Source organism: Diadema setosum, chromosome 8, assembly GCF_964275005.1.
Source record: "Diadema setosum chromosome 8, eeDiaSeto1, whole genome shotgun sequence".
Classification (NCBI taxonomy): Eukaryota; Metazoa; Echinodermata; class Echinoidea; order Diadematoida; family Diadematidae; genus Diadema; species Diadema setosum.
Window position 1 is genome coordinate 21,018,739 of NC_092692.1, and position 21,500 is coordinate 21,040,238.

Here is a 21,500-nt window from a genome sequence, read left to right on the forward strand (position 1 = left end):
CAAATAAACTTTGAATTATTCATTGAAATTCTTCCGTCGAGATGTTTTCATTGCAACTGATTGACAATTGCCCTACATTGACGTAAATAAGCACTGAATTGATCAATGTTTTAGTAGTAGCCATGATACAAAATCATGGGCGTACTTACTTGAGCAGGATTCGAACCTACTACCTCGTGATCACCGGACAGGCGTCGTCTCCACTAGACCACCGAGCTTTCGCCTGACAGAAAGTGTTAGTTCTAATCCTTATAGCATGCAGCGGGTACTGCGTAGTTATTCAAATTCATGAAATTCTTCCGTCAAGATGTTTTCATTGCAACTGATTGACAAATTGCCCTACATCGACGTAAATAAGCACTGAATTGATTAGTGTTTTAGTAGTAGCCATGATAGAAAATCATGGGCGTACATACTCGAGCAGGATTCGAACCTACGACCTCCTGAAATTCATGAAATTCTTCCGTTGAGATGTTTTCATTGCAACTGATTGACAAATTGCCCTACATCTGCCCTAAAACTTTGAATTCTTCTTAGAATTGTATGCTTTTTAACATTCAATAAAATGATTTGTAAGTATGTCACAAAAAGGTAGAAGCTGAATCCTCACCTCAACCAATACTGTACCATCCCTTCAATCTTTGAAAAGGATACATGAATGTGATGGTATTGATGTGGATTTGTAAAGAATTCAGGACTAAATATTTACAGTGATATAGGTGCAGAGGCTTTGAAACACAAATGCAGATCTAGCCTCATGTTTGTAGGTGTTTAAATATTTTATGAGGGGAAAAGATTGATCAAGACTCAAACCTTGATGTGGTTTATGCCAAGGGTTCACTTTCATAGCATTGCACACACACATACAAAAAGAAATGAGCTCCTCCCCTCCCCACAAAACCCAGAGGAGAACATAAATGAATAATGCTAATTAAAGAAGTGATGTCTCTCAGAATTAATCCATACTGTACTACCCTCTACCCTGTGTTTCTCAACATCTACCAGGCTACCATGAGGTGCCTGACAATGCCCTCGTCATCCGCCCATCTCCCCCCGCTGGTCTACCTCCCGATATGAACACCCCTGTCATCCACGCCACGCCCCTGCCTGCCCATCGCCCTGTACCCCACAACCCAGCTCCAGCCCCAGCCCCAGCCCCTTTGCCTCCCCCAGACTCGAGGACCGGTCCTCCGGAGGCTCTCTCCTGGATCCACCGCAGTGAGGCTGTCTTCATGGGTGGTATTTTCACCCTTTTGGCAGGACTGGCCATCATCCTGTACTTTCTTCCCAAGGTATTAAGCTTAACAATTTTCATCTAATATACAGTATGTCCCCCAAAAAATTGTAATCGGATTTTCGCATTGATAACACCCAATATGATTTAATTGTCCAAATGCTACTTCAGGGTCGTAAAACATAGCATCTTAGCTCTATTTTGCAGAAAACCTCATTCAATTTGGTTAAGTGGTCACAGAGAAATATGGACTATTGTAAAGCATATCATAAGTCTGATTCTTCCGAGTTTAGCACTTGGATGCTCTTGTTACTGCATATTACTGTGTGAACACAATAGACAGAACTTGGAGGGAAGAGATTCCTGACGTGCTCTACAAAATTCCTCATTTCTCTTTGACCACTGAAGCAAATTGAATGGGGTTTTCTGCAAGATGTGGGCACTGAGTTGTAGTTTCATACCCTGAAATTGTATTTGGATCGTTTCACTATTTTTAAAGTTATCATTGCGGAGGGTCCTGTTGTCATTTTTTTTGGGACATACAGTATAGGGGAATTTGCTTGGATAAGTCTCTTATTGCCTTTGCTGATTTCCTAACACACCATACTTTTTTTTTTCTCTCTGCCATCTGTTTTTCCTTGTCATGGTGTTTTGTGTATTTTTAGCTCTTTGATCGTTCTTTGTCCGGCGTCCATCATGCGGTGTGCGTCGTCTGGCACTCATAAACTTTTTTACATTTTCATCTTCTTCTTGAAAACCCCATGACCGATTTTCACCAAATTTGGTAGGTAGCATCTCTAGAGGGTTAGGATTTTAATTTGTTCATATGGGCACCATGCCCCACTTGGGGGCCCCTAGGGAGCCTCCCCAGGGAGCCCCCCATTAAGGAATCTTTAAGAATCCTTTTCTCTAGAACCAGAAGTGATAGAGCTAAGTAAATACTATGAGTCAAGGTAAATAGTAAAATTTTAGGTTTTGAGTTTATTGTTGGTGCAGTGTACTTGCCATGTGAGGGATCAATTCACCATTCTAATGAAGTTTTTGACAACCTGGTGCAGGATATTATTGATATTAAAAGTAGATATGATGCACCCTTTTGTTTGCTGGGTGATTTCAATGCCAGGACGGGTTTGCTTGATGATTTTTTAGATGTAGAGGATGTGTTGACAGATCAGACTGGATTAGGCTTTTGTAATGATGCCTCTGATATGCATGTAACTACTGATGGCCTAGATATTCCAACTACTCGTTATAATACTGATGTCCATGTAAATAATAATGGAAAGTCTGTTATTGATGTGTGCCAAAGTTTTGATCTCAGGATTGTTAATGGAAGAATAGGGGAAGATCAGTCTGTCGGAAAATACACATGTTTCAACAAAAATGGTGGTTGTAGCACCATTGATTATGTTATTGTATCTCGCCAGTTATTTTCTAGCATTACACATTTCAGTATTGATGTATTTGATAAATGTTTGTCAGATGTTCATTGTCCTGTCAGTGTGACCTTGCAATCGGAAAATTCTAAATCTGCTGTGAATGTCGACACTGTTTTTAACAATTCTCAAAACGCTGCAGTAGACAATGCAGTTTTAGATTCACAGCCTAATGAAAGTCAACGTTATTTATTATTCCAGTGGAGCAGTGACAGCGCTGCAATATTTAAACAGAAAATCAAGGACTCGGCTGAGCTAATGTGTGAAAATGTGGAATGTTTAGATGGGAATGCAAATCAAGATAGTATTGATTTTTGTTACTCACAATTATGCAATATGTTCGTCAGTGTTGCACAAGATGTTGGCATTTGTAAGTGGAGACAATCTCGACATAATATAAACAAAAATGAGACTGTCAATAAGGATAAAAACAACCATCAGCCTTGGTTTGATGCAGAATGTAGAGCTGCCCGTCAGGAGTATTTGAATGTTAAAAATCGATTAAAGAGGAAGCTTAAATTTCAGGGCAGGTCAGGGGTTACTTGTCTATTGAATCATTATGAGTCTACAGGAAAGCTTTATAAGAATTTATTAAGACATAAAAGAAGGGTATTTCATAGAGATTTGAATGAATCTCTCCGTTCATTACAGGCATCAAATCCGAAAGAATATTGGCAATTACTCAACAGTAATAATGAACGCAAAGTAAAGAAAACAGGAAATGTTTCATTAGGGGATTTTGTTAATCATTTTAGTCGTTTAGGTAATAGCCAAGAGGACCAGCCCACAGGCCTGGAAGATAGTATGGGTACTTCAGAAATTGTTGAGGCAGATGGTCCCTTGGATGCCCCAGTCACTTTGGAAGAAGTGGTATTAATGATTAAGAAATTTAAAAATTCAAAAGCTTGTGGAAAAGATTTCATAAGAAATGAATTCCTTAAGAATTGTCCCGTAGAGATGCTTCATGTGTTGGTAAAGTTCTTTAATGTGGTACTGGACAGTGGTATTGTTCCAACTGAATGGTGCATAGGGATTATCATTCCTATTTTTAAGAATAAGGGTATAGACACAAATCCTGATAATTATAGAGGAATAACTCTTCTCAGTTGTCTAGGAAAACTTTTTACTTCCATTTTGAATCATCGAATCTCAGAGTTTTTCGAAGCAGCTAATATGTTAGGTGAAGAACAGGCTGGCTTTCGTTCTAATTATTCTACAATTGATAATATTTTTGTTTTGAAGACTATAATTGATGTTTATCTGCAAAATAAAAAACGCTTATACTGTGCATTTATTGATTACAAGAAAGCATTTGATCTAATTGATAGATCATCTTTATGGTACAAAATGTTGAAGATGGGGCTTAGGGGTAAATTGTTTACTGTCATTAAGAATATTTATGAAAGTGCTAAATCATGTGTGGCGGTTAGGGGGGAGATGTCAGAGTTTTTTACTTGTAACATTGGTGTACGACAGGGTGAAAACCTTTCCCCGCTTTTATTTGCCATTTATCTGAATGATTTTCAAGAATACATAAGAAATTCATATGGTGGACTTAAATATTTGGAAAGTGAGATTTCTTACCACCTGGATTCTGATAATGTCAAAAAAGCTTTAAATCTTTCTTGTTTACTTTATGCAGATGACACAATAATTTTAGCAGAAACTCCGGAGGAGTTGCAAAAAGCTCTTGATGCTGTAGATAGTTATTGTCAGACATGGCGCTTGACTGTAAATACAAGCAAGACTAAAATTGTTATTTTCTCCCGTGGGAAGGTTAGAAGAATTCCTGAATTCGTTTATGCTGGTGATCCACTCGAGGTTGTAGATGACTTTGTGTACCTTGGAGTTAAATTCAATTATAATGGTAGTTTTAAAAAGGCAATTTCTAAACAAGTCACACAAGCTAGAAAAGCACTCTATAGCATGTTGGTCAAGGCTAAAAAGTTACAGCTCTCTGTGGACACACAGTGCCACCTATTTGATCATCTTGTTTTACCTGTTTTACTCTATGGTTGTGAAGTCTGGGGTTATGAGTGCATAGACCAAATTGAAATTTTCCATAGGAAATTTTTAAGAAAAATTTTGCTTGTGAACAAATGTACTCCTGATTGTATGGTTTATGGTGAAACTGGACGTGGAGTAATTTTGAACCATATTAAATGTCGAATGATTGGATTCTGGTTGAGATTAGTCAAGGGAAAAGAAACCAAACACTCATGTACCATTTTCAAATTTCTTCTGCATTTACAAGGAGACATACACTCCCCGTCAAAATCACAATGGTTATTATCTATGGCAAATATTTTTTATTATGCAGGGCTAGGGAATGTGTGGTTAGCACAAGGGGGTGGATTTAGTGCTGCATGGATTTCACACACCTCAAAAGTTAGACTTTTTGATATGTTTATTCAAGAGTGGAGAGCAGCAACATGGTCAAATAGAATCTGTACAAATTATAGAATGTTTAAGGATAATTTGATGTTAGAGAAGTATTTACAAGTCTTGTGTAAGAAAGATTATATTACATTAAGTAAATTCAGATGTAGATCTAATGGATTACCCGTTAATAAGGGCAGGTTTGATGCAAGCCTGACAGATGAATTGCATTGTACTATTTGTTCATCCGATGATATAGGGGATGAATTTCATTATATTTTTGTTTGTCCCTTTTTCAACAAAGAGAGATTATTGTATTTACCAAGTAGCTTGACGGCCAGTAGACCAAGTGCATTACATATGGCCAAATTATTCAATTCAACTAATGCTTGCCATTTGAAAAAACTAGCCAAATTTGTCAGAATTATTATGTTTCAGTTCTCTTCAATACCAAAGAAGAAAGACAGTATTTTTGTAGAAAGTAAAGTAGATGTGAATGTTTGTACACGTAGTGGTAGAGTAGTTAAACGTCCTTTACGCCTTGTTTTGTAAACATATTTATTTATATCTGTTATTTTCACACGTACATGTACATTATCACTTATATTTTTGTATTCATATATTGTAAATATGTTTGTACTCTCATACCCCGAGAGGGGGTCGATAGAGTCAATAAAATCTTACAAATCTTACAAAATACATTGATGACTGTAGTTGCAAGTTTATTCATGCCGGAATCAGGTGTGCCCCCCCCCCCCCCCCCCCCCCCCCCCCCCCCCCGGGAGTGGGTGGGAGGGGTGCCTAAATTGTACATTTTCATCTTCTTCATAAATTGAGAGGATGAAAAAAGCATGATTGGCCCTAACTTTCACTAAGTTATGTAATTACCCTGTAAACTCCATTTTACTATACATATGTTTCCCTGTTTTTTGTTTTTCTTCTTAAGCATTATCACGTATCATTTGTTTTGTTTTTCTTCTGTAAGTGACTTGAGCATTCTTGTTATAATAGCAATTCTTGTATTTGATGGACTATTAAAGAAACTGGTGTATGTACTTGATCGTTGATGAATGTTTGCCAGCATGTACTCCATTCTTTTATCTTTACTGCTATGGTTCTTAGCCAGTTAGGGTGTCTGATTTAACGCAAAGATTGTTTAATATCTCCTCCTCTGAAGCCTCTGGTTGTGGTCTCCCAGACGCCCAACTCAGCTCCCCCGTCCCAGTCCAGCCAGCACAGTAACACCAGCAGCATCGGAGGCAGGAAGGAGCTGAAGAGTGCCCCGCCTTCCTCCACCGGTGAAGACGTCCCCCAGGGCTACGTGTGCATCGGCAAGATCCAGTTCGACCCCAAGCATGTCCTGGGGCAGGGCTGTGAAGGCACTTTCGTCTTCAAGTGAGCATCGTGGCATCCAATGTCCTTTCCTTTCCCCTGATCAATGTCAAGTGCAATTTCATCTCATGCTTTGATCCCTACTTGTCAGTTTTAGTCTTAGGTGTCGATGTAACATTTTTTTTTTCATGAAAATTTTATGAAAGATTCTGAGTCTCTTCACATTTTGGGTATGAAGATATTGCTAATGTCAAGTGTTTCCATGAGCCCTTTTCTGATTTGTTAAATGTACCATTCTGTTGCATAGAGAAATTTTGGTAAATGTCATTCATTTCTTATATATGACTACACACAGAAGACCCTCCCCCCCCCAAAAAAAAAAAAAAAAAAAAAAAAATAGATGAATAAACATTGAAGATATGAGAAATTTTAGTTCAATTCTAATTCCATTTTATAACTATGTGTCCTTATTTTGAGTTTGAAGGTCTTATCTGAATGAACCCTCCAAGCAACATTGATAGATCAAACTCTGAAATCTCAGTAACACAGATACCCTCTTAACATTCTATTTCAGGGGTCGCTTTGATAATCGAGACATTGCTGTGAAGCGCATCCTGCCAGAGTGCTTCAGCTTCGCCGACCGGGAGGTGGTGCTGCTCCGAGAGTCAGATGAGCATCCTAATGTCATACGCTATTTCTGCATGGTGAGTCTTCCGTCCCAGCCTGTTTTGGCTCGATTGTTGAGACCAAGCACTGAGGGATCAAATCTGTCTAATGTTTATCGATATTAACAAAACTTTGATTTGTGTGAAGAAACCAGGACGAGTGAAACGCGGGGAGAGAGTATAATGTAATTGATTCTCACCCACAGAACTTTGTCAATTTCCCATAAATGAGAATGGATCAACATACATTGCTTTATATAGATTGAAATAGATTTTTGGTGTACAACTGAAAACACTTGCTCTAAAAGTGCAAATTTTTGCGGTGTGGATATTTTTGCGCATTTTGCGCAACCAGAAGCCAGTGCGAAAATGAAAGGATGCAAACATTTTTCCATGTCCTACGTTCCTGTAGTTTGTGTCCTGTTTCTGTGGAAATAAAAACACGCTAAATTCATCTTGCCCCGCTGAGTGCAAAAAAAAAATTACTCCCCCAAAAATATCCACTTTCACAGTATCAGTTTTTGGAACTGATTAAGACTGAGCAAAGCAGGGAGTGATTATATCTCATGTAGTTGTTCAGACCATTCAGCTAAGCAGACATGTTGCTTGTAGTTTGCATCAAGTTTCTGCCACGCACTGCACAGTACTCCTTTTCTTTCCGTTGTTGTTCATTTGTATACAGTGGTTTTATGTCCATATAGGAGAAATAGAGTTCAGTATATGGGAGGCAGATTCAGGTCCAGTATTTTCTCTTGTTGTACAATAGATCTATGTAAAATGATATCTCTCACAAAATGTACAGTCAACTTTGCCTAAATCGAATCTATTTGGACTGAAGAAATAGCTTCGACTTAGAGAAAATTTGACATAATGGGGATTAAAATCAATAGAGTGTAGAGAGAAAAAGACTTGAAAAGACCTTCGACTTCGGCGATTACTTGACTTATGTGAGGTCAGCCTTAACCCTATTCTAACTGGAGGGGGGGTCAAATTGACCCCCCCCCTCGACGTTTCGCGCCACGATTCCGCAATGCGCGAAGATTTTGCCGCGTCGTTTCATGACTTTTTTCATTGAAGTCTCCCGCATATTTTGAGACCAAATTTGCGATGTCCGGGTACACCGTTCTGAAGTTATGCAATGTTTTGCATATGCATGTCAACCCAAAAACTGCTCAAATTCATGATTTCGTGTGCAAATCCAATGGAAACTGTGTTTTCTTGTTTAATTGATATAAATTAGATTATTTCAACTTTTAAATATTGAAATAAATCAATTCTAATGTAGATAAGCTTGAAAAAGTGCCTCCAACAAATTTTGGCAAAAAAACAATAGAAAACAAAAGATCGAAAAAACAATAAAATACATAAGAAATTAACAAAACAATAAAAAACAAAAGAAAATGATTTTGATTGCGCTATTTTTTTACAAGAAAATTGTTTGATGTGTCTTGAGGAACTCTGACACAAAAATTCAATAATCCTTCAGTCTTTTTGATGGAGTTATAGGTGAAAATATGATTTCATGCGTTAATTTGCGTAATTAATTTATTAAAAAATATGAAATCAACATATTTCTATTGTATGACCATGTAATCTTGTAGTTGACATCCGGCTCTATGTTCAGGCAAAATTTTGCGGTGATCGCGCGATCGGCGGCCGAGATCTGAAGGGGGGGTCAAATTGACCCCCCCCCCCCCAGTAAAAACTTGGTCTCAAATAGCCCAGTTAGAATAGGGTTAAGCAAGGTTGACTGTTTATATTATTCAGACAAAAAGTATGTATGAAATTCAGTGCAATTGCCAATATTTCCAACCCCCTGGTAGGAGGAAGATCTTCAGTTTCGCTACATCGCCTTGGAGCTGTGTGCAGCCACCTTGCAGGAGTACGTCCACGACAGAGGGCGCTTCCCGGATCTGAACCCACTGGATTTGCTCTACCAGTCTACGTCGGGTTTGGCCCACCTGCACTCCTTGAACATTGGTGAGAACTGATGATTAGGGACCTAGTTTTGCTCTGGGCAGCTTGACAGTTTTGAAACCCCAAAGAAGATATGGGAGGTTTATCAAAACACTACTCATGGTGAATTTAAAAGTTTCAGCTTCTACCAACCTTTAATTGTAGTGGGCAAGCTTTCGTCCTACTCCTGAGGACTTTCTCAAGCCTTGTGCAGTGAAGTGTTGTCTTGCTGCCGTTGCCTGTCTTTGTTGATCACTGGACCATAGATGGGTGAGAGGGTATAGCCAGAGTCTCTATTGAGAGCTGGATTAATCCTTCTGATCCAAATTGATTCCTTTATTTTTCTTTTCAACCAGTTGCTTTCGAAGTCAATGATAACAGCCTCATCCCATTCAATGTTATGCCCTGTATTGTAGGACGTGTTCAGCTATCGCCAAGTGTGATGGGTTGTTGAGCCTCAGTGCCCTTTTGTGTTCCTTAAAGGTAGGGGATACCTTTTACAGACCTCCCAAAATGCAGCAAAACATTGAATATGAACCTCAGGGGACTTGCTTAGGCCACTGCTTAGAAATTTGGAAGTCAACAGTTATCTAAAATTTGAATAATGCACAAAACTCAACTACTCAGTAGTTCTGTGTGTCAGCCACACTTAAGCCTTTTTGTTGCATTCTTCTGTATTTGTGATCTATAAACACAAATCTAAAAGTACAAGAGCTGATGTAATAACATATAGAGTGTGTGGCAAGAATGTATATAGAAATGTTTGTAAGTGTTGATGAACTTTCTTCACAAAATATACATGATGGACACACATGCAGTACATGGGTCTGCAAAGGTAGCCTAGTAATGTACTGGAATTTACGGTGAGCCCCGAAAATAATTCAGTTCAAAATCTAAGGGTCAAAAAAATGTACTAAATGTTACCTTCCACTTTTCTAAAATGATACTCTCTTCAACATACCACTGTATTTATACAACTCTTCATTTAAGGCGTGCAAATGGGATTCCCTACCTTTAAGTCTCTCGTTCAAGCTTCTGCTAGTTTCTCCGATGTAACAATCGTGGCAATCAGCACAAGTTATCTAATATACAATGCCTGACCTTGTTTGTCTCGGTATTTGGAAGGGTACTGTGCATTCTCACTTTGCTGTGCTGTGTTCGGCAATTGGCAAAAGTGATACTCTCTTTTCTGTTCTGCAGCCAGGAGACTCTTACCAGGATTGTCATGAGTGATTAAGTCTGTGATCTAACCCACTGAGGCTGTGACATCTTTTTAAACCCTTCATTCTCTGAGGGCTTTTGTTTGAAAGTTTGCATTATAGTGATTTACATGAGAAAGAGAAATTTGCAGTAACATGTGTATCCTTTCAAAGACTACATCCACATGGTGTGACTACAAACCTCTCTTCCTCATTTAATTCTAGTCATGTTAATGCAAAATGGAGCTGGAAGTGTTTATTTTCCCCCCTGTAATTCAAAATCTTTATATAAATTCATAAATTCACATTCATAAAGATTGTACTCATTCTTGTGTGCCTTTGATTCTGTCCGCAGTGCATCGTGATATCAAACCCCACAACGTCCTCATCTCTCAGCCGAACCAGCATGGCAAGGTCAAGGCCATGATATCCGACTTTGGCCTGTGCAAGAAGCTTGCCATGGGCCGGATGTCATTCTCTAGGAGATCGGGGGTCGCAGGCACGGATGGGTGGATTGCACCTGAGATGCTGTCTGGGGAAGAGAGAACGGTAAGAAAAAAAAAAAAAGAGGATGGAGGGACGGTAGGGAGAGAAAGAGAGAGGGATGGAGGGGAAGTTATGGGGGAAAGAGAGGAGTGGAGAGAAGGAGGAGGAAGGGATAGGGGGAGGGAAGAGGGGTGGAGACACAGAGGTGCCAACCGATACGATTTTATAGTATTTAGTACGATAAACATTGTGAAATACGATAATACGATATTGCCTCCTGAAAGTACGACTTTTCATCTTTCAAGTAAAATGTAAAATAAAGCCAATATCAACCACAGAAAACTGCAGAAAACAAGCATTGTCATATAGAAAGATATACTACTAAATACCTGCAACCGAGCCTAAATGGGCGGGAAATGCACGGATGCTTTATAATTTTTCCATCAATGTTGATGAAGTAGCAACATTTTGACATGTCTGGTCTTACCAGGGAAACATTTTTTCTGACATTTCACTTGCCCAGAGCCAACGGGCTAGTGATGGTATCAAGATTTCATGAAAATCTGATTTTCCTATCAAAAATCTGATTTTTTTTTTTGATAATCCATCTGTTTTTCTTTGTCAAGAAGTTGGCATCTCTGGAGACGGGTAAGAGGGTGGAGAGAGGAAGGGGGAAGGGGATGGGAAAAGGGAGATGAGTGGAGATGGGGAAGGGTACTCTAAAACCAGAAATGTTTGCATGCATTTCAATTTTGCAAATTTATTGAGAGCCAAGATTCACAAAATGAAATACATGGAAAACTTCTTGTCTGCAATATATGCATTGAATGCCAGTGACAATTCACATAAATTTCATGCTGCAAAAATATCTTGCTTAAAAGTACAGGGAATGTAGAGAGATGGGGAGATGGAGGGTAAAGGGGATAGGGAAAGGAGAGGGGAGGGGAAAATGGGGTAGGGGAGGAAGAGGGGTGGAGAGAGGGAGAGGGGTAGAGAGAGGTAAGAGCAGGGGCGGATCCAGGAATTCCGTTAAGGGGAGGCACCTTTGCAAAATTAAAGGAGGGCGCACGTGCCCCCATTTTTTTCTTTTTATCTATTTTGTTTTAACAAAATATAAAGAAGTGGCGCGTGGCCGGTGTGCCCCCCTCTGGATCCACCAATGAAGAGAGTAGGGAAGGGAGAGGGATAGAGAAAGAGGAAGGCAAATAGGGGATGGGGAAGGAATTTAAGAGGGGAGAGAGGACGGAGGAAGGGGGAAGGGGGAAGGGAGAGGGGTGGAAAGAGGGAAGAGAAAGTGATATGGGAAAGGAAGAGGTGTCGGGAGATGGAAGGAAAAGTGATTTGTGAAGCTGATTGTGAACTGATTTAAAGTGACAAGTTTCACAATTTTTTGTAAGTTTTAGAAAATTGGTTGTCAGCATTTACTGAAACAACATCAACAGCAGCAAGAAACAATAACAACAACAACAACAATGTAAAACCAATGTCAAAGATAACACTTGCTTGAACTGAACCTATGTGTTCATCATGTTATTCTGTTTTCATGAGATCATCACATGACCAACCATACCTTTTTCCTCTTTCTTTCTTCATGCACAGACAACAGCAGTTGACATCTTTTCTCTGGGCTGTGTCTTCTACTATGTCGTGTCCAATGGCAAGCATCCATTTGGCGATTCGCTGCACAGGCAGGCAAACATCCTGTCAGGGGAATACAACCTAGATGACTTATCGTCAGGTACCAATGAATTTCAGACAGTCTTACTGCAAGTGTGAGGATTTTACACTGAAGCATCATGCCAGCATTGATCGGCAGCAGACCAGAATGCATTGTGGGAAAATTAATTTAGAGATGCAAAATACTGTCATGTGACCAACATGATAGTGGCTGACTTGTTTATTCACATAATCTAAAAGTCTAACATATGAAGTTCCAGGGTATAAAAGGTAAGTGGACATACCCTGAACGCATGGGAACATACATAATTATACATTTTTGTAGTCATATATTAAATGGTAGATCTTATCCTCCAAAAATTTGCTTGCCAAAGCTCCCATTCTTGGTAGCTGAAAGACAAGTATATACACAGATATGCATTAGTGGGACTACACTGTGAATGATTGTTGACTGAAGTCATGCAATGTTGTCTATGCTCTCTCTTAAAACTGTACAGAGACAAGCTCTTCCATCAAGTAAAGTAACATACTTTTACCACTTTGTTTTCGCACCCCCTGCACCCCTGCAGGCGATGAAGTGACCAGGCAGCTGCTAACCAAAATGTTGCATGCCAACCCTGTGGAGAGGTTGGTGGCCAGTGCCATATTGAAGCATCCCTTCTTCTGGTGTCCAGAGAAACAACTTGCATTCTTTCAGGTATGCCTCAATTATTATCCCCGGTTTGAATACCAGTGATATGTTTGGAAATCACAACTGAGCAACAACATACACTTATTTTCATCGGTCAAATTGTTATAGGTTGTGTCCACAGTTTTGTCCCTGAATACAACATCCATTTCAGTAGACAGTGTCATCTTCCTGAAAGCCTTCTTTCATCAATTGCTGTTCTGCAACGTGGTCCAAAAGTACATTAAAATTGGGGGCCATTCTTTCGCACATGCTGGACCATACAATGCGTGTCTTTGAAATGGAATACCTTCATTTGTAAAAAAGTTATTTGACTAGGGAGACTCTCAAATCAAACCTAATAAAATCACATTCTTTCAAGTTGTCATAATATGATTTAGATACTTTTTTTTGCATGCTACCTTTTTGTTTGTACTTACTTTTGATCTGTGCTCAGAGGCGGATCCAGAGGGGGGCATACCGGGCATGCCCCCTCTTAATTGTTTGTTAAAACAAAAGAAAGAACTAGACTTGGAATTTGTCAACACTGACAAATTAGGTGATCCGATCTGTTCGTAAATCAACGATTTGAGTCTCCTGATCCCAATAGGCATGACCATACCGGTTTCATCTGTGTTTAGTGGACATTGGCCGTGTGATGTTTGGATTCTCATTTAGAAAAGGGAGTCAGACCTGCCATCTATGGTACCCAATTCCGTATACACTAACGAAGATACAGAATGAAGTATATTTGACCTTTGACCCCAATTTGCACAGACAAGATGGCATCTGAGCAAAAAATTGTTATTTTGTGAAATGATCCTTGTAACATGCTCTTTACGTGTGCAAAATATGGGAAAGATAGGACATGTATTCACCAAGATACAGGTTGAAACATTTATGACCTTTGACCCTAATTTACATACCCAAGATGGTGTGTGATCAAGTAGTTGTTATTTTATGAAATAATGTACGTGACATGAACTAAACATATGCAAAATATGGGCATGATAGGGGCTGTTTTTCTTGAGTTATTGCAAAGAAAGTTGTAGAAAGAAAGAAATATCTCAATACATCGAAGATAAGTTTGATTTCAACCAAGTTTTTTGACGTGATCTCGGCGTCGTATGAAAAAATGCAGGGTATAGTCACGATAGCCCAAAGTCTGAGCTACAACATATTAAAATCTGGGAGAAATTCACAGAAGAGTAAGTGAGCTAGTGTTCGATAAAGACCGTCATGTCAATTTTCATTTCCAGAAAAATTCCCTCCCATAGAGATAACACGTAAACTGGTTAAATTTGACAAGGTTACATTATATCTATTTTCACGAGGTGAAGACATCATCCGATTAAAACTTTGATTGAAGAAAACTTAAAGAGTATTACATTGGCTACAACATACTAAAATCTGGAAGAAATTCACCGAAGGGTAATTGAGCTAGTCGTCGATAAAGACAATCATGTCAATTTTCACATCTAGAAAAATTCCCTCCCATAGAGATAACACGTCATAATGAAGATAAAGAAAGAAGTACATATGACCTTTGACCCTACTTTGCACAGACAAGATGGCGTCTTAGCAAAAAGTGGTTATTTTGTGAAATGATTCTTGTAACATGGTCTTTACGTATGCAAAATATGGGAAAGATAAGACATGTATTCACCAAGATACAGGATGAGACATTTTTGACCTTTGACCCTAATTTACATACCCAAGAAGGTGCCCGATCAAGTAGTTGTTATTTTATGAAATAATGTACGTGACATAAACTAAACATGTGCAAAATATTGGGCTGATAGAGCTTGTTTTTCTTGAGTTATTGCAAAGAAAGTTGCAGAAAGAAAGGAATATGAAAATACATGGAAGATAAGCTTTAATTTCAACCAAGTTTTTGGGCATGATGCCGACTCCGTATGAAAATACGAAGGGCACACTTACGATAGCCCAAAGTCTCAGCTACAACATACTAAAATATGGGAGAAATTCATCAAAGCATAAGTGAGCTAGTGCTCGATAAAGATAGTCATGTCAGTTTTCATTTCCAGAAAAACTGCACTCCCATAGAGATAACACGTAAACTGGTCAAATTTAACAATGTTACCTTTAATCCCTTTTTACGAGGTGATGCCGTCATCCAATTAAATTGTTGTTATTATATATCTGAAAGACCATTTAATAAGCTACAACATATTGAAATTTGGACGAAAATCAACTAAAGAATAAGTGAGATATGCTTGAATGAACTTGAAATTTGATGACGTCATTTTGAAAATTTACTTTTTTTACTTTATTAAGAAATTTGATACCTTTTAATCATTTTTTCAGCATCGCCAACCCATGAAATGACATGTACAACTCATCAGCTTTCAGAATATGTAAAGAAAATGGGGGGTCACCGTCCATCCTGACGAGTAAAATCGGATTTAAAATTGGCAGTTTTTTGGCATAGTTGCACTGTATATCGCCATTGACGCGCGCGCGGAATTTCAACTTTGACGGACCCGTATGACGTCATTTTGAGTGGGATTGACTTGAAACTTGGTAGAAATATTCCTTGACATTTCAGACATCCGATCAAAGTGAAAAAACGGGAAATTTTCATTGCATATGAGCTGTGCGTGCGTATATGTGCGCGCGCGTACGCGTCCGTCCGATTTTTTCAATTTTTCAAAAAATGCTCCAAATGGTCTGAAACGTGTGCAAAAAAATTTTGAGCTCAATTTGAGCATACAAATATTTCAACGCGCGCGTACGCGCACGTTTGAAGTATATAGATGAATTTTGAAAACATGAGTAGAATCAGGTTGACTTGAACTATATGTGACGTAAATTTCATTGAAAAATTCCATTCCATAATTGAGATATAATTGAGATTGTGTTTTCATATAATGACGTCATAGTGACGTCACGGTCGACTGATCACTTTGATTTTATTAGATTCGTCGTCTTTGGGACACGATACATATATGGTATAAGTTTGACATTCATAGGCAATGCACTCTCTGAGCTAATCTCTACACAACTTTTGTAGAGAAATAAAGAAGAAGAAAAAGAAGAAGAAGAAAAACAAAGAATCAGTACAGATACAGAAGGTGATCCGAGAGGATTCTCGGATCACCTAAAAAGAAAAAAATGAGGGCACGTGCGCCCCCTTTGATTTTGTAAAGGCGCCTTCCCTACGGAATTCCTGGATCCACCCATGATGATAAGTATTTCTTTCAGATTGATAATTTCAACTATTAACCAATTGAGACATCTGAGCAGGACAACTTTGATTTTTTTATTCCCCAAGTTTTGACTGTTTTCATTGTCGACCGGTCATTGATTTTGTTATTGCCTGCTCAGATAAGGCAGTGGCAAAATGTGTGTAAAATAGTGGGCAATAAGTTGGATCGAAAGTGTAAACATGCTAAAGTGCACTTGTAGCGCAAGAGTTTGCACACTTAGCAAGCATTCATGCATTTTGCAAGAGATGGCTAGCTGTACAACATCCAATAATAACAAGTTGCCTTGTAATTTATCTGTTTTTCCCTCTGTAAAATGCAATTTAAGATGTGATTGCATGTTAATTGTCAATATTTTCAAGAGTGTGCTGTAGACGTCTGATTTTTGTTAATACTGATAATATGAACTGGCTACTTTCGGGGGATACAACATTAATTGCCCTCACTAGAATCATATTGCCCTCGTCTTTGACTTGAGAGTACAATTCCAGTTCAGGCAATAAATGTTGTATCCCCTCAAGGCCAGTCCATATTATATTGCTATTACACACCACGAGCACAGCCATCTTAGGCCCTTCATTTGTTCAACTTTAACTTCTTTCATCCTGTCAGGACGTCAGTGACAGGATAGAGAAAGAGCCTCTAGACTGTCCGCTACTCATCGCCATGGAAACGGATGCAGGAGAGGTAGTGAGGAGAGACTGGAGAAACAACATCACAATAGAACTGCAGACAGGTGAGATGGGAGTGTCAATCCGTAGAAAGCAAAATATTCCACCAATTGTTTCTCATATCTCAGACTTTGCGTTCTCACCCAAACAAATTATAATACAGTCTACCTTGCCTAAGTCAAATCTATTTGGACTGAAGAAATAGCTTCGACTTAAGAGAAAATTTGACTGATGAGGGTTTAAAAACTTGAAAAGGCCTTCAACTTAGGGTATTGTTCGACTTATGCGAGGTCGACTTAAGCAAGGTTGACTGTATATGCATATTTCTAGATATGTTTATGATTTAAGTGTGATCTATGTGTAGTGCAACCATAGTTGATTTCATGTGCAAGTGTGATAAACCCCATTGTGACTGGTTTGAATCCATGTCAGCAATGTCTGATGCCTCTGTGATGAATACTGTAAAAGTGGAAATTTTCGCACATTTCGCGCCAACCAGAAGCTAGTGCGAAAAATGAAAGCACACAAATAGTTTTGCTTGCTGTATGTTCTAGTAGGTGATGTCTTGACTCCACCCAATTGAAAATGGTCCAAACAGGCCGAGCGTGAAAAATTAGTCATGCGAAGATATCCACTTTTAAGTATTGAGAGTCAATGTGAAGTTAATCCGTAGTACCATATTTGCAGAGAAGGATATTTATTGAATATCAGACATTTAATTGCAGCGGAATGAATCCAGAATGTAATGTAATGCTAGATGTATGGCTGTTGCTCATGATGTAATTGAGTTGTTCATATCATGGAAACAGCCAGCCATTAAAGAGTGCACATAGAGCTATTTCTCTCTTGTTCAATACATTGTAAGAAATCTACACTGGAAAGAGGGAGCACCACATAGTAGTAGTACATACGTGTTGGGATGTTGCAACAGAATGTACAGACATGTGTGCTAGCTGGGATATTCTGAAGTGTTAAATGTTAGGGCATGGTGTCCGAACTTGTTGCTGTGGAATCAATCATTCGATTATCTGTATCTACATGGCCAAATTTTTCTTTCAAGAAATCAAAATCAATTATTCAAGCTCTTTGCAATTCAGGACACCTCTTTGGGGATTGCATTAATCATTACATGTTGTGAGATTTGCAACTCTTTCTAGGGTCACAAAATGTGACAAAAAATGAATTCATACGATTAAAGAAGCATTCATGTGCTGTAACCATGAACAATGCTCTCAGTTGTGTACTTGACGACATGTAGACACATTTGTACACACACACACGCATGTGTGGGAAAATACTGCTGTGTATTGGGATTGGTTGAATTCTGAGGTACGTGTTATGAATGTATATGTATCGCGACACGCTGTAAGTGTATTTCCAAGTGTAGTTTATTCGAGAGGTGTGTTATAGCATGTCCTCTCTCTTCGAGCTTCAGATTCCAAGTCTTTTCGAATCACACAATTCTCTTCATACATCTTACATCCATGATAACATTGGTTATAACATACTATGAATGGGTGAATGGGGTGGAGTCTTGATGTTTATGAAAGGTTTTCACTTGGGCAAAACATTGGTTATAGAAACAAAGGCGGGACTAATGTTAGAAAGGAGGTAGTGTTCTTGGATTTGGATTCAACAACAATTCTAAGTAATCAAATGGGGAAGGGCAGGATGTTTGGGTTTGACTCAGCCTGGTCATAAAATTGGATGGAGCTAGATGTTGCTTTGTACAGTTAAAAAACAATGGGATAATTCCAATGTTTTGTTGGTATACTCCAGGGATTGTGCTCATTAAATGACAGGACATCATTGTGGTGCATATAGTGTAGTGTGTATGTCAGCTTTTTTGAATTGCTAATTGTGATGTTTGTCATTTCCTATTATGCTATCCTAGAAAACTTTCTGTTTTTTCTCTTCCTCTTTACAGATTTAAGAAAATTTAGATCGTACAAAGGACATTCTGTTCGAGATCTGTTAAGAGCGATGAGAAATAAAGTAAGTGTTTTGATTTTATTCAGTATTTCTTTCAAATGTAGATAAGATAAGATTATATTTTCACCGATATACTGTAAAAGTGGAAAGTTTTGCAGTGTTGGAATTTTTGCACATTTTGCGCAACCAGAAGCTAGCGCAAAAGTAAAAGCATGCAAATATTTTGTGTACCATATGTTCAAGTACTTGAAGTCTTGATTCTGCGGAATTAAAAACACACAAAACTCTTCTTCCACGGCCAAGCGTGAAAAATTAGTTGCACAGAAATATTCACTTTTACAGTATCACATACCTTGCGCAAGAAACCAAAACATTCCTGTGAACTGAAGTGACATATCACTTTTTAATAATTACTATTATTTCTGTTTTTATTGTGCAGAAGTTTATAAAAACACCAGCTCATGATATGTACATGCCAGAAAAGTATACAAATAATGAATGTTCATGAGTGCAATGGACAGAATATTTCATGAGGTGAAAGATGAAATGATCCATTCAGCGAGGTGGAGCCGGGTTGAATGGATCAATAATTACATTTTTCATTGAAGGAATTGTTCTGTCCATTGCACGAATGAAAAACATGTATGATTTGTTTTATATAACACCTAAAATAGATCCTTTTCATTTGATGTTTTGTGAATCTAGAAACAAAAGAAAATGTGGGGGATCTGAGATCGAGAGAGTGCTCATTGAGTGTTTTAAGCTAGTGCACTGTCACATACACACTGCAAATGCACACGTTTTACATTGCACAGTAAGTGGAGCCACAATGGCACGAATGATGACGTAATGGTAAAATGGGATGAATGATCAATAACAAACAACCAATCAAATGACAAGGATCTATCGAGATGTTGTATAAAGGAGTTGAATGTACGAGACAAATTCTCCATTTGATGGATCTGTCTGATTCCTCCTCATTAATCCATGTGACAGAAACATCACTATCGTGAGCTTCCTCCCGAGGTGAAGGCTACCCTGGGCAAGGTGCCAGACGAGTTCGTGCAGTACTTCACCTCGCGCTTCCCGCTCCTACTGCCCCACGTGTACGCCGTCATGTCAGCATGCAGCGGGGAGCCCGTGCTGTCAAAGTACTACCACCGAGCGGAGGAGGCTGGGAGAGGGGGACCCCACCACCCTGGGCCGGGGCCATCGAAACAAGCCGACACGAGTCTGGACAGATAAAGAAACGACAAAAACTTTTACAACCAGAAAGAAAGAAAGAATTAGATAAAGAATGTTTTTTAGAAAAATGGATATGGAAGAAGGAGGTGATTCTGTCATGTCACATTGTGCCACTCTTTGATGGATCCCAAATTAGTGCAATGTTAAAAGCTGCTCCCATGGCTGATTGGAAGGAGATAAGTTGGAAAGTGGAGGAAGAGAAAGGAGATTCAAGTGTACAAAAAAAAAAAAACAGCAACAACAAAACACAAGAAAAGAAACTCACGATGGAGTACACTGACTGCTGATTTAGCAATCTCCTTAATGGAAAGATTCCGCTTTGTGTCAGCTGCGAGGGATGACAGACTAGTTGATTACATCATCTTGATGAGGAGTGAGATTCAATGGAGGTACAGGAGCTGATGATTTACCCCCCCCCCCCCCCCAACGTTCCTGGAGAACGAAATGGAAATATATTTGTCTCAGTGCCTTTTTTGCCAAGAAGCATTATACTTACTTTTTAGATGTACATGTATTTATCGTGCAGCTCATCAGTTTTGTGAAGGAAGCCTGTTGTATGTCCATGTCGTTTTCTTTTTTTTTTTTTACACTGTACAAAAGTTGTCTTGCCAGAAGGTATCAATGTGAACAGTGTATTGTATGTACACCATGCCTTGGTAGATACTGAATATAGCAGCAGTATTATTCACGCATTGCTTGTATGTGTTACTCTGAGTGATAACTTTGATTTGGTAGGGAGATCAAATGAAAAATGGTCATTGAGCTGTAGCCTTATTCTCATGCTGACATGTGATTTAATTTTCTACGCTGATTTTTTTCTTTTTTGTGTGTTTTGTACCCTGATAAATTATGAAAAAGAAATTGCATGTCAAAAGAATCATTTGAAAACAGGGGTGGATGCAGGAATTCCTTGAAGGGGAGGTGCCTTTACAAAATTAGAGGGGGGGGGGGGGCACATGTGCCCCCCATTTTTTTCTTTGTATATCTTTTGTTTTAACAAAAAATAAAAGAGGGGGCGTGCGTCCAGTCCGCCCCCTCTGGATCCGCCACTGGATAATGTAAAATGACTTGATATTTACTGTCCTATTGTACGGTATGTATGTATGTATGTGTGTATATATATATATATATATATATATATATATATATATATATAATTATATATATACATACATTCAAAAATACATATATATATGCACACATGCACATACCTTTATGGCTTGTTGTAGATGCACTGTTGTTCTTGTGACGGAAGTTGATTTGGACTTTGTAGTAACACCTTGAGGTAGTAGTTGGGGTACAGACTGATTTTTACTCTCACTTGTCATATGTTGCATAGGCCCTTACGGAGTAGACCAAGCACCGACATTCCTTTGATGTGAGTTAGTTGTCTC

At 38.7% G+C, this 21,500-nt stretch overlaps 1 protein-coding gene across 1 annotated transcript in view; it reads left to right on the forward strand.

Annotated features, from left to right (window-relative positions):
• Positions 1-21,025, forward strand: part of LOC140231376 (serine/threonine-protein kinase/endoribonuclease IRE1-like) — a 43,837-nt gene extending 22,812 nt beyond the window's left edge. Inside the window, exons 10-19 of the mRNA XM_072311501.1 lie at positions 1,006-1,292; positions 6,227-6,444; positions 6,956-7,085; positions 8,870-9,026; positions 10,557-10,750; positions 12,287-12,425; positions 12,934-13,061; positions 16,871-16,994; positions 18,857-18,924; positions 19,858-21,025. Of these exons, the coding sequence (XP_072167602.1) occupies positions 1,006-1,292; positions 6,227-6,444; positions 6,956-7,085; positions 8,870-9,026; positions 10,557-10,750; positions 12,287-12,425; positions 12,934-13,061; positions 16,871-16,994; positions 18,857-18,924; positions 19,858-20,106 (1,694 nt within the window). The 3' untranslated portion in view covers positions 20,107-21,025. The remainder of the gene's footprint in view (positions 1-1,005; positions 1,293-6,226; positions 6,445-6,955; positions 7,086-8,869; positions 9,027-10,556; positions 10,751-12,286; positions 12,426-12,933; positions 13,062-16,870; positions 16,995-18,856; positions 18,925-19,857) is intronic.
• The last annotated feature ends 475 nt before the right edge of the window (positions 21,026-21,500 follow it).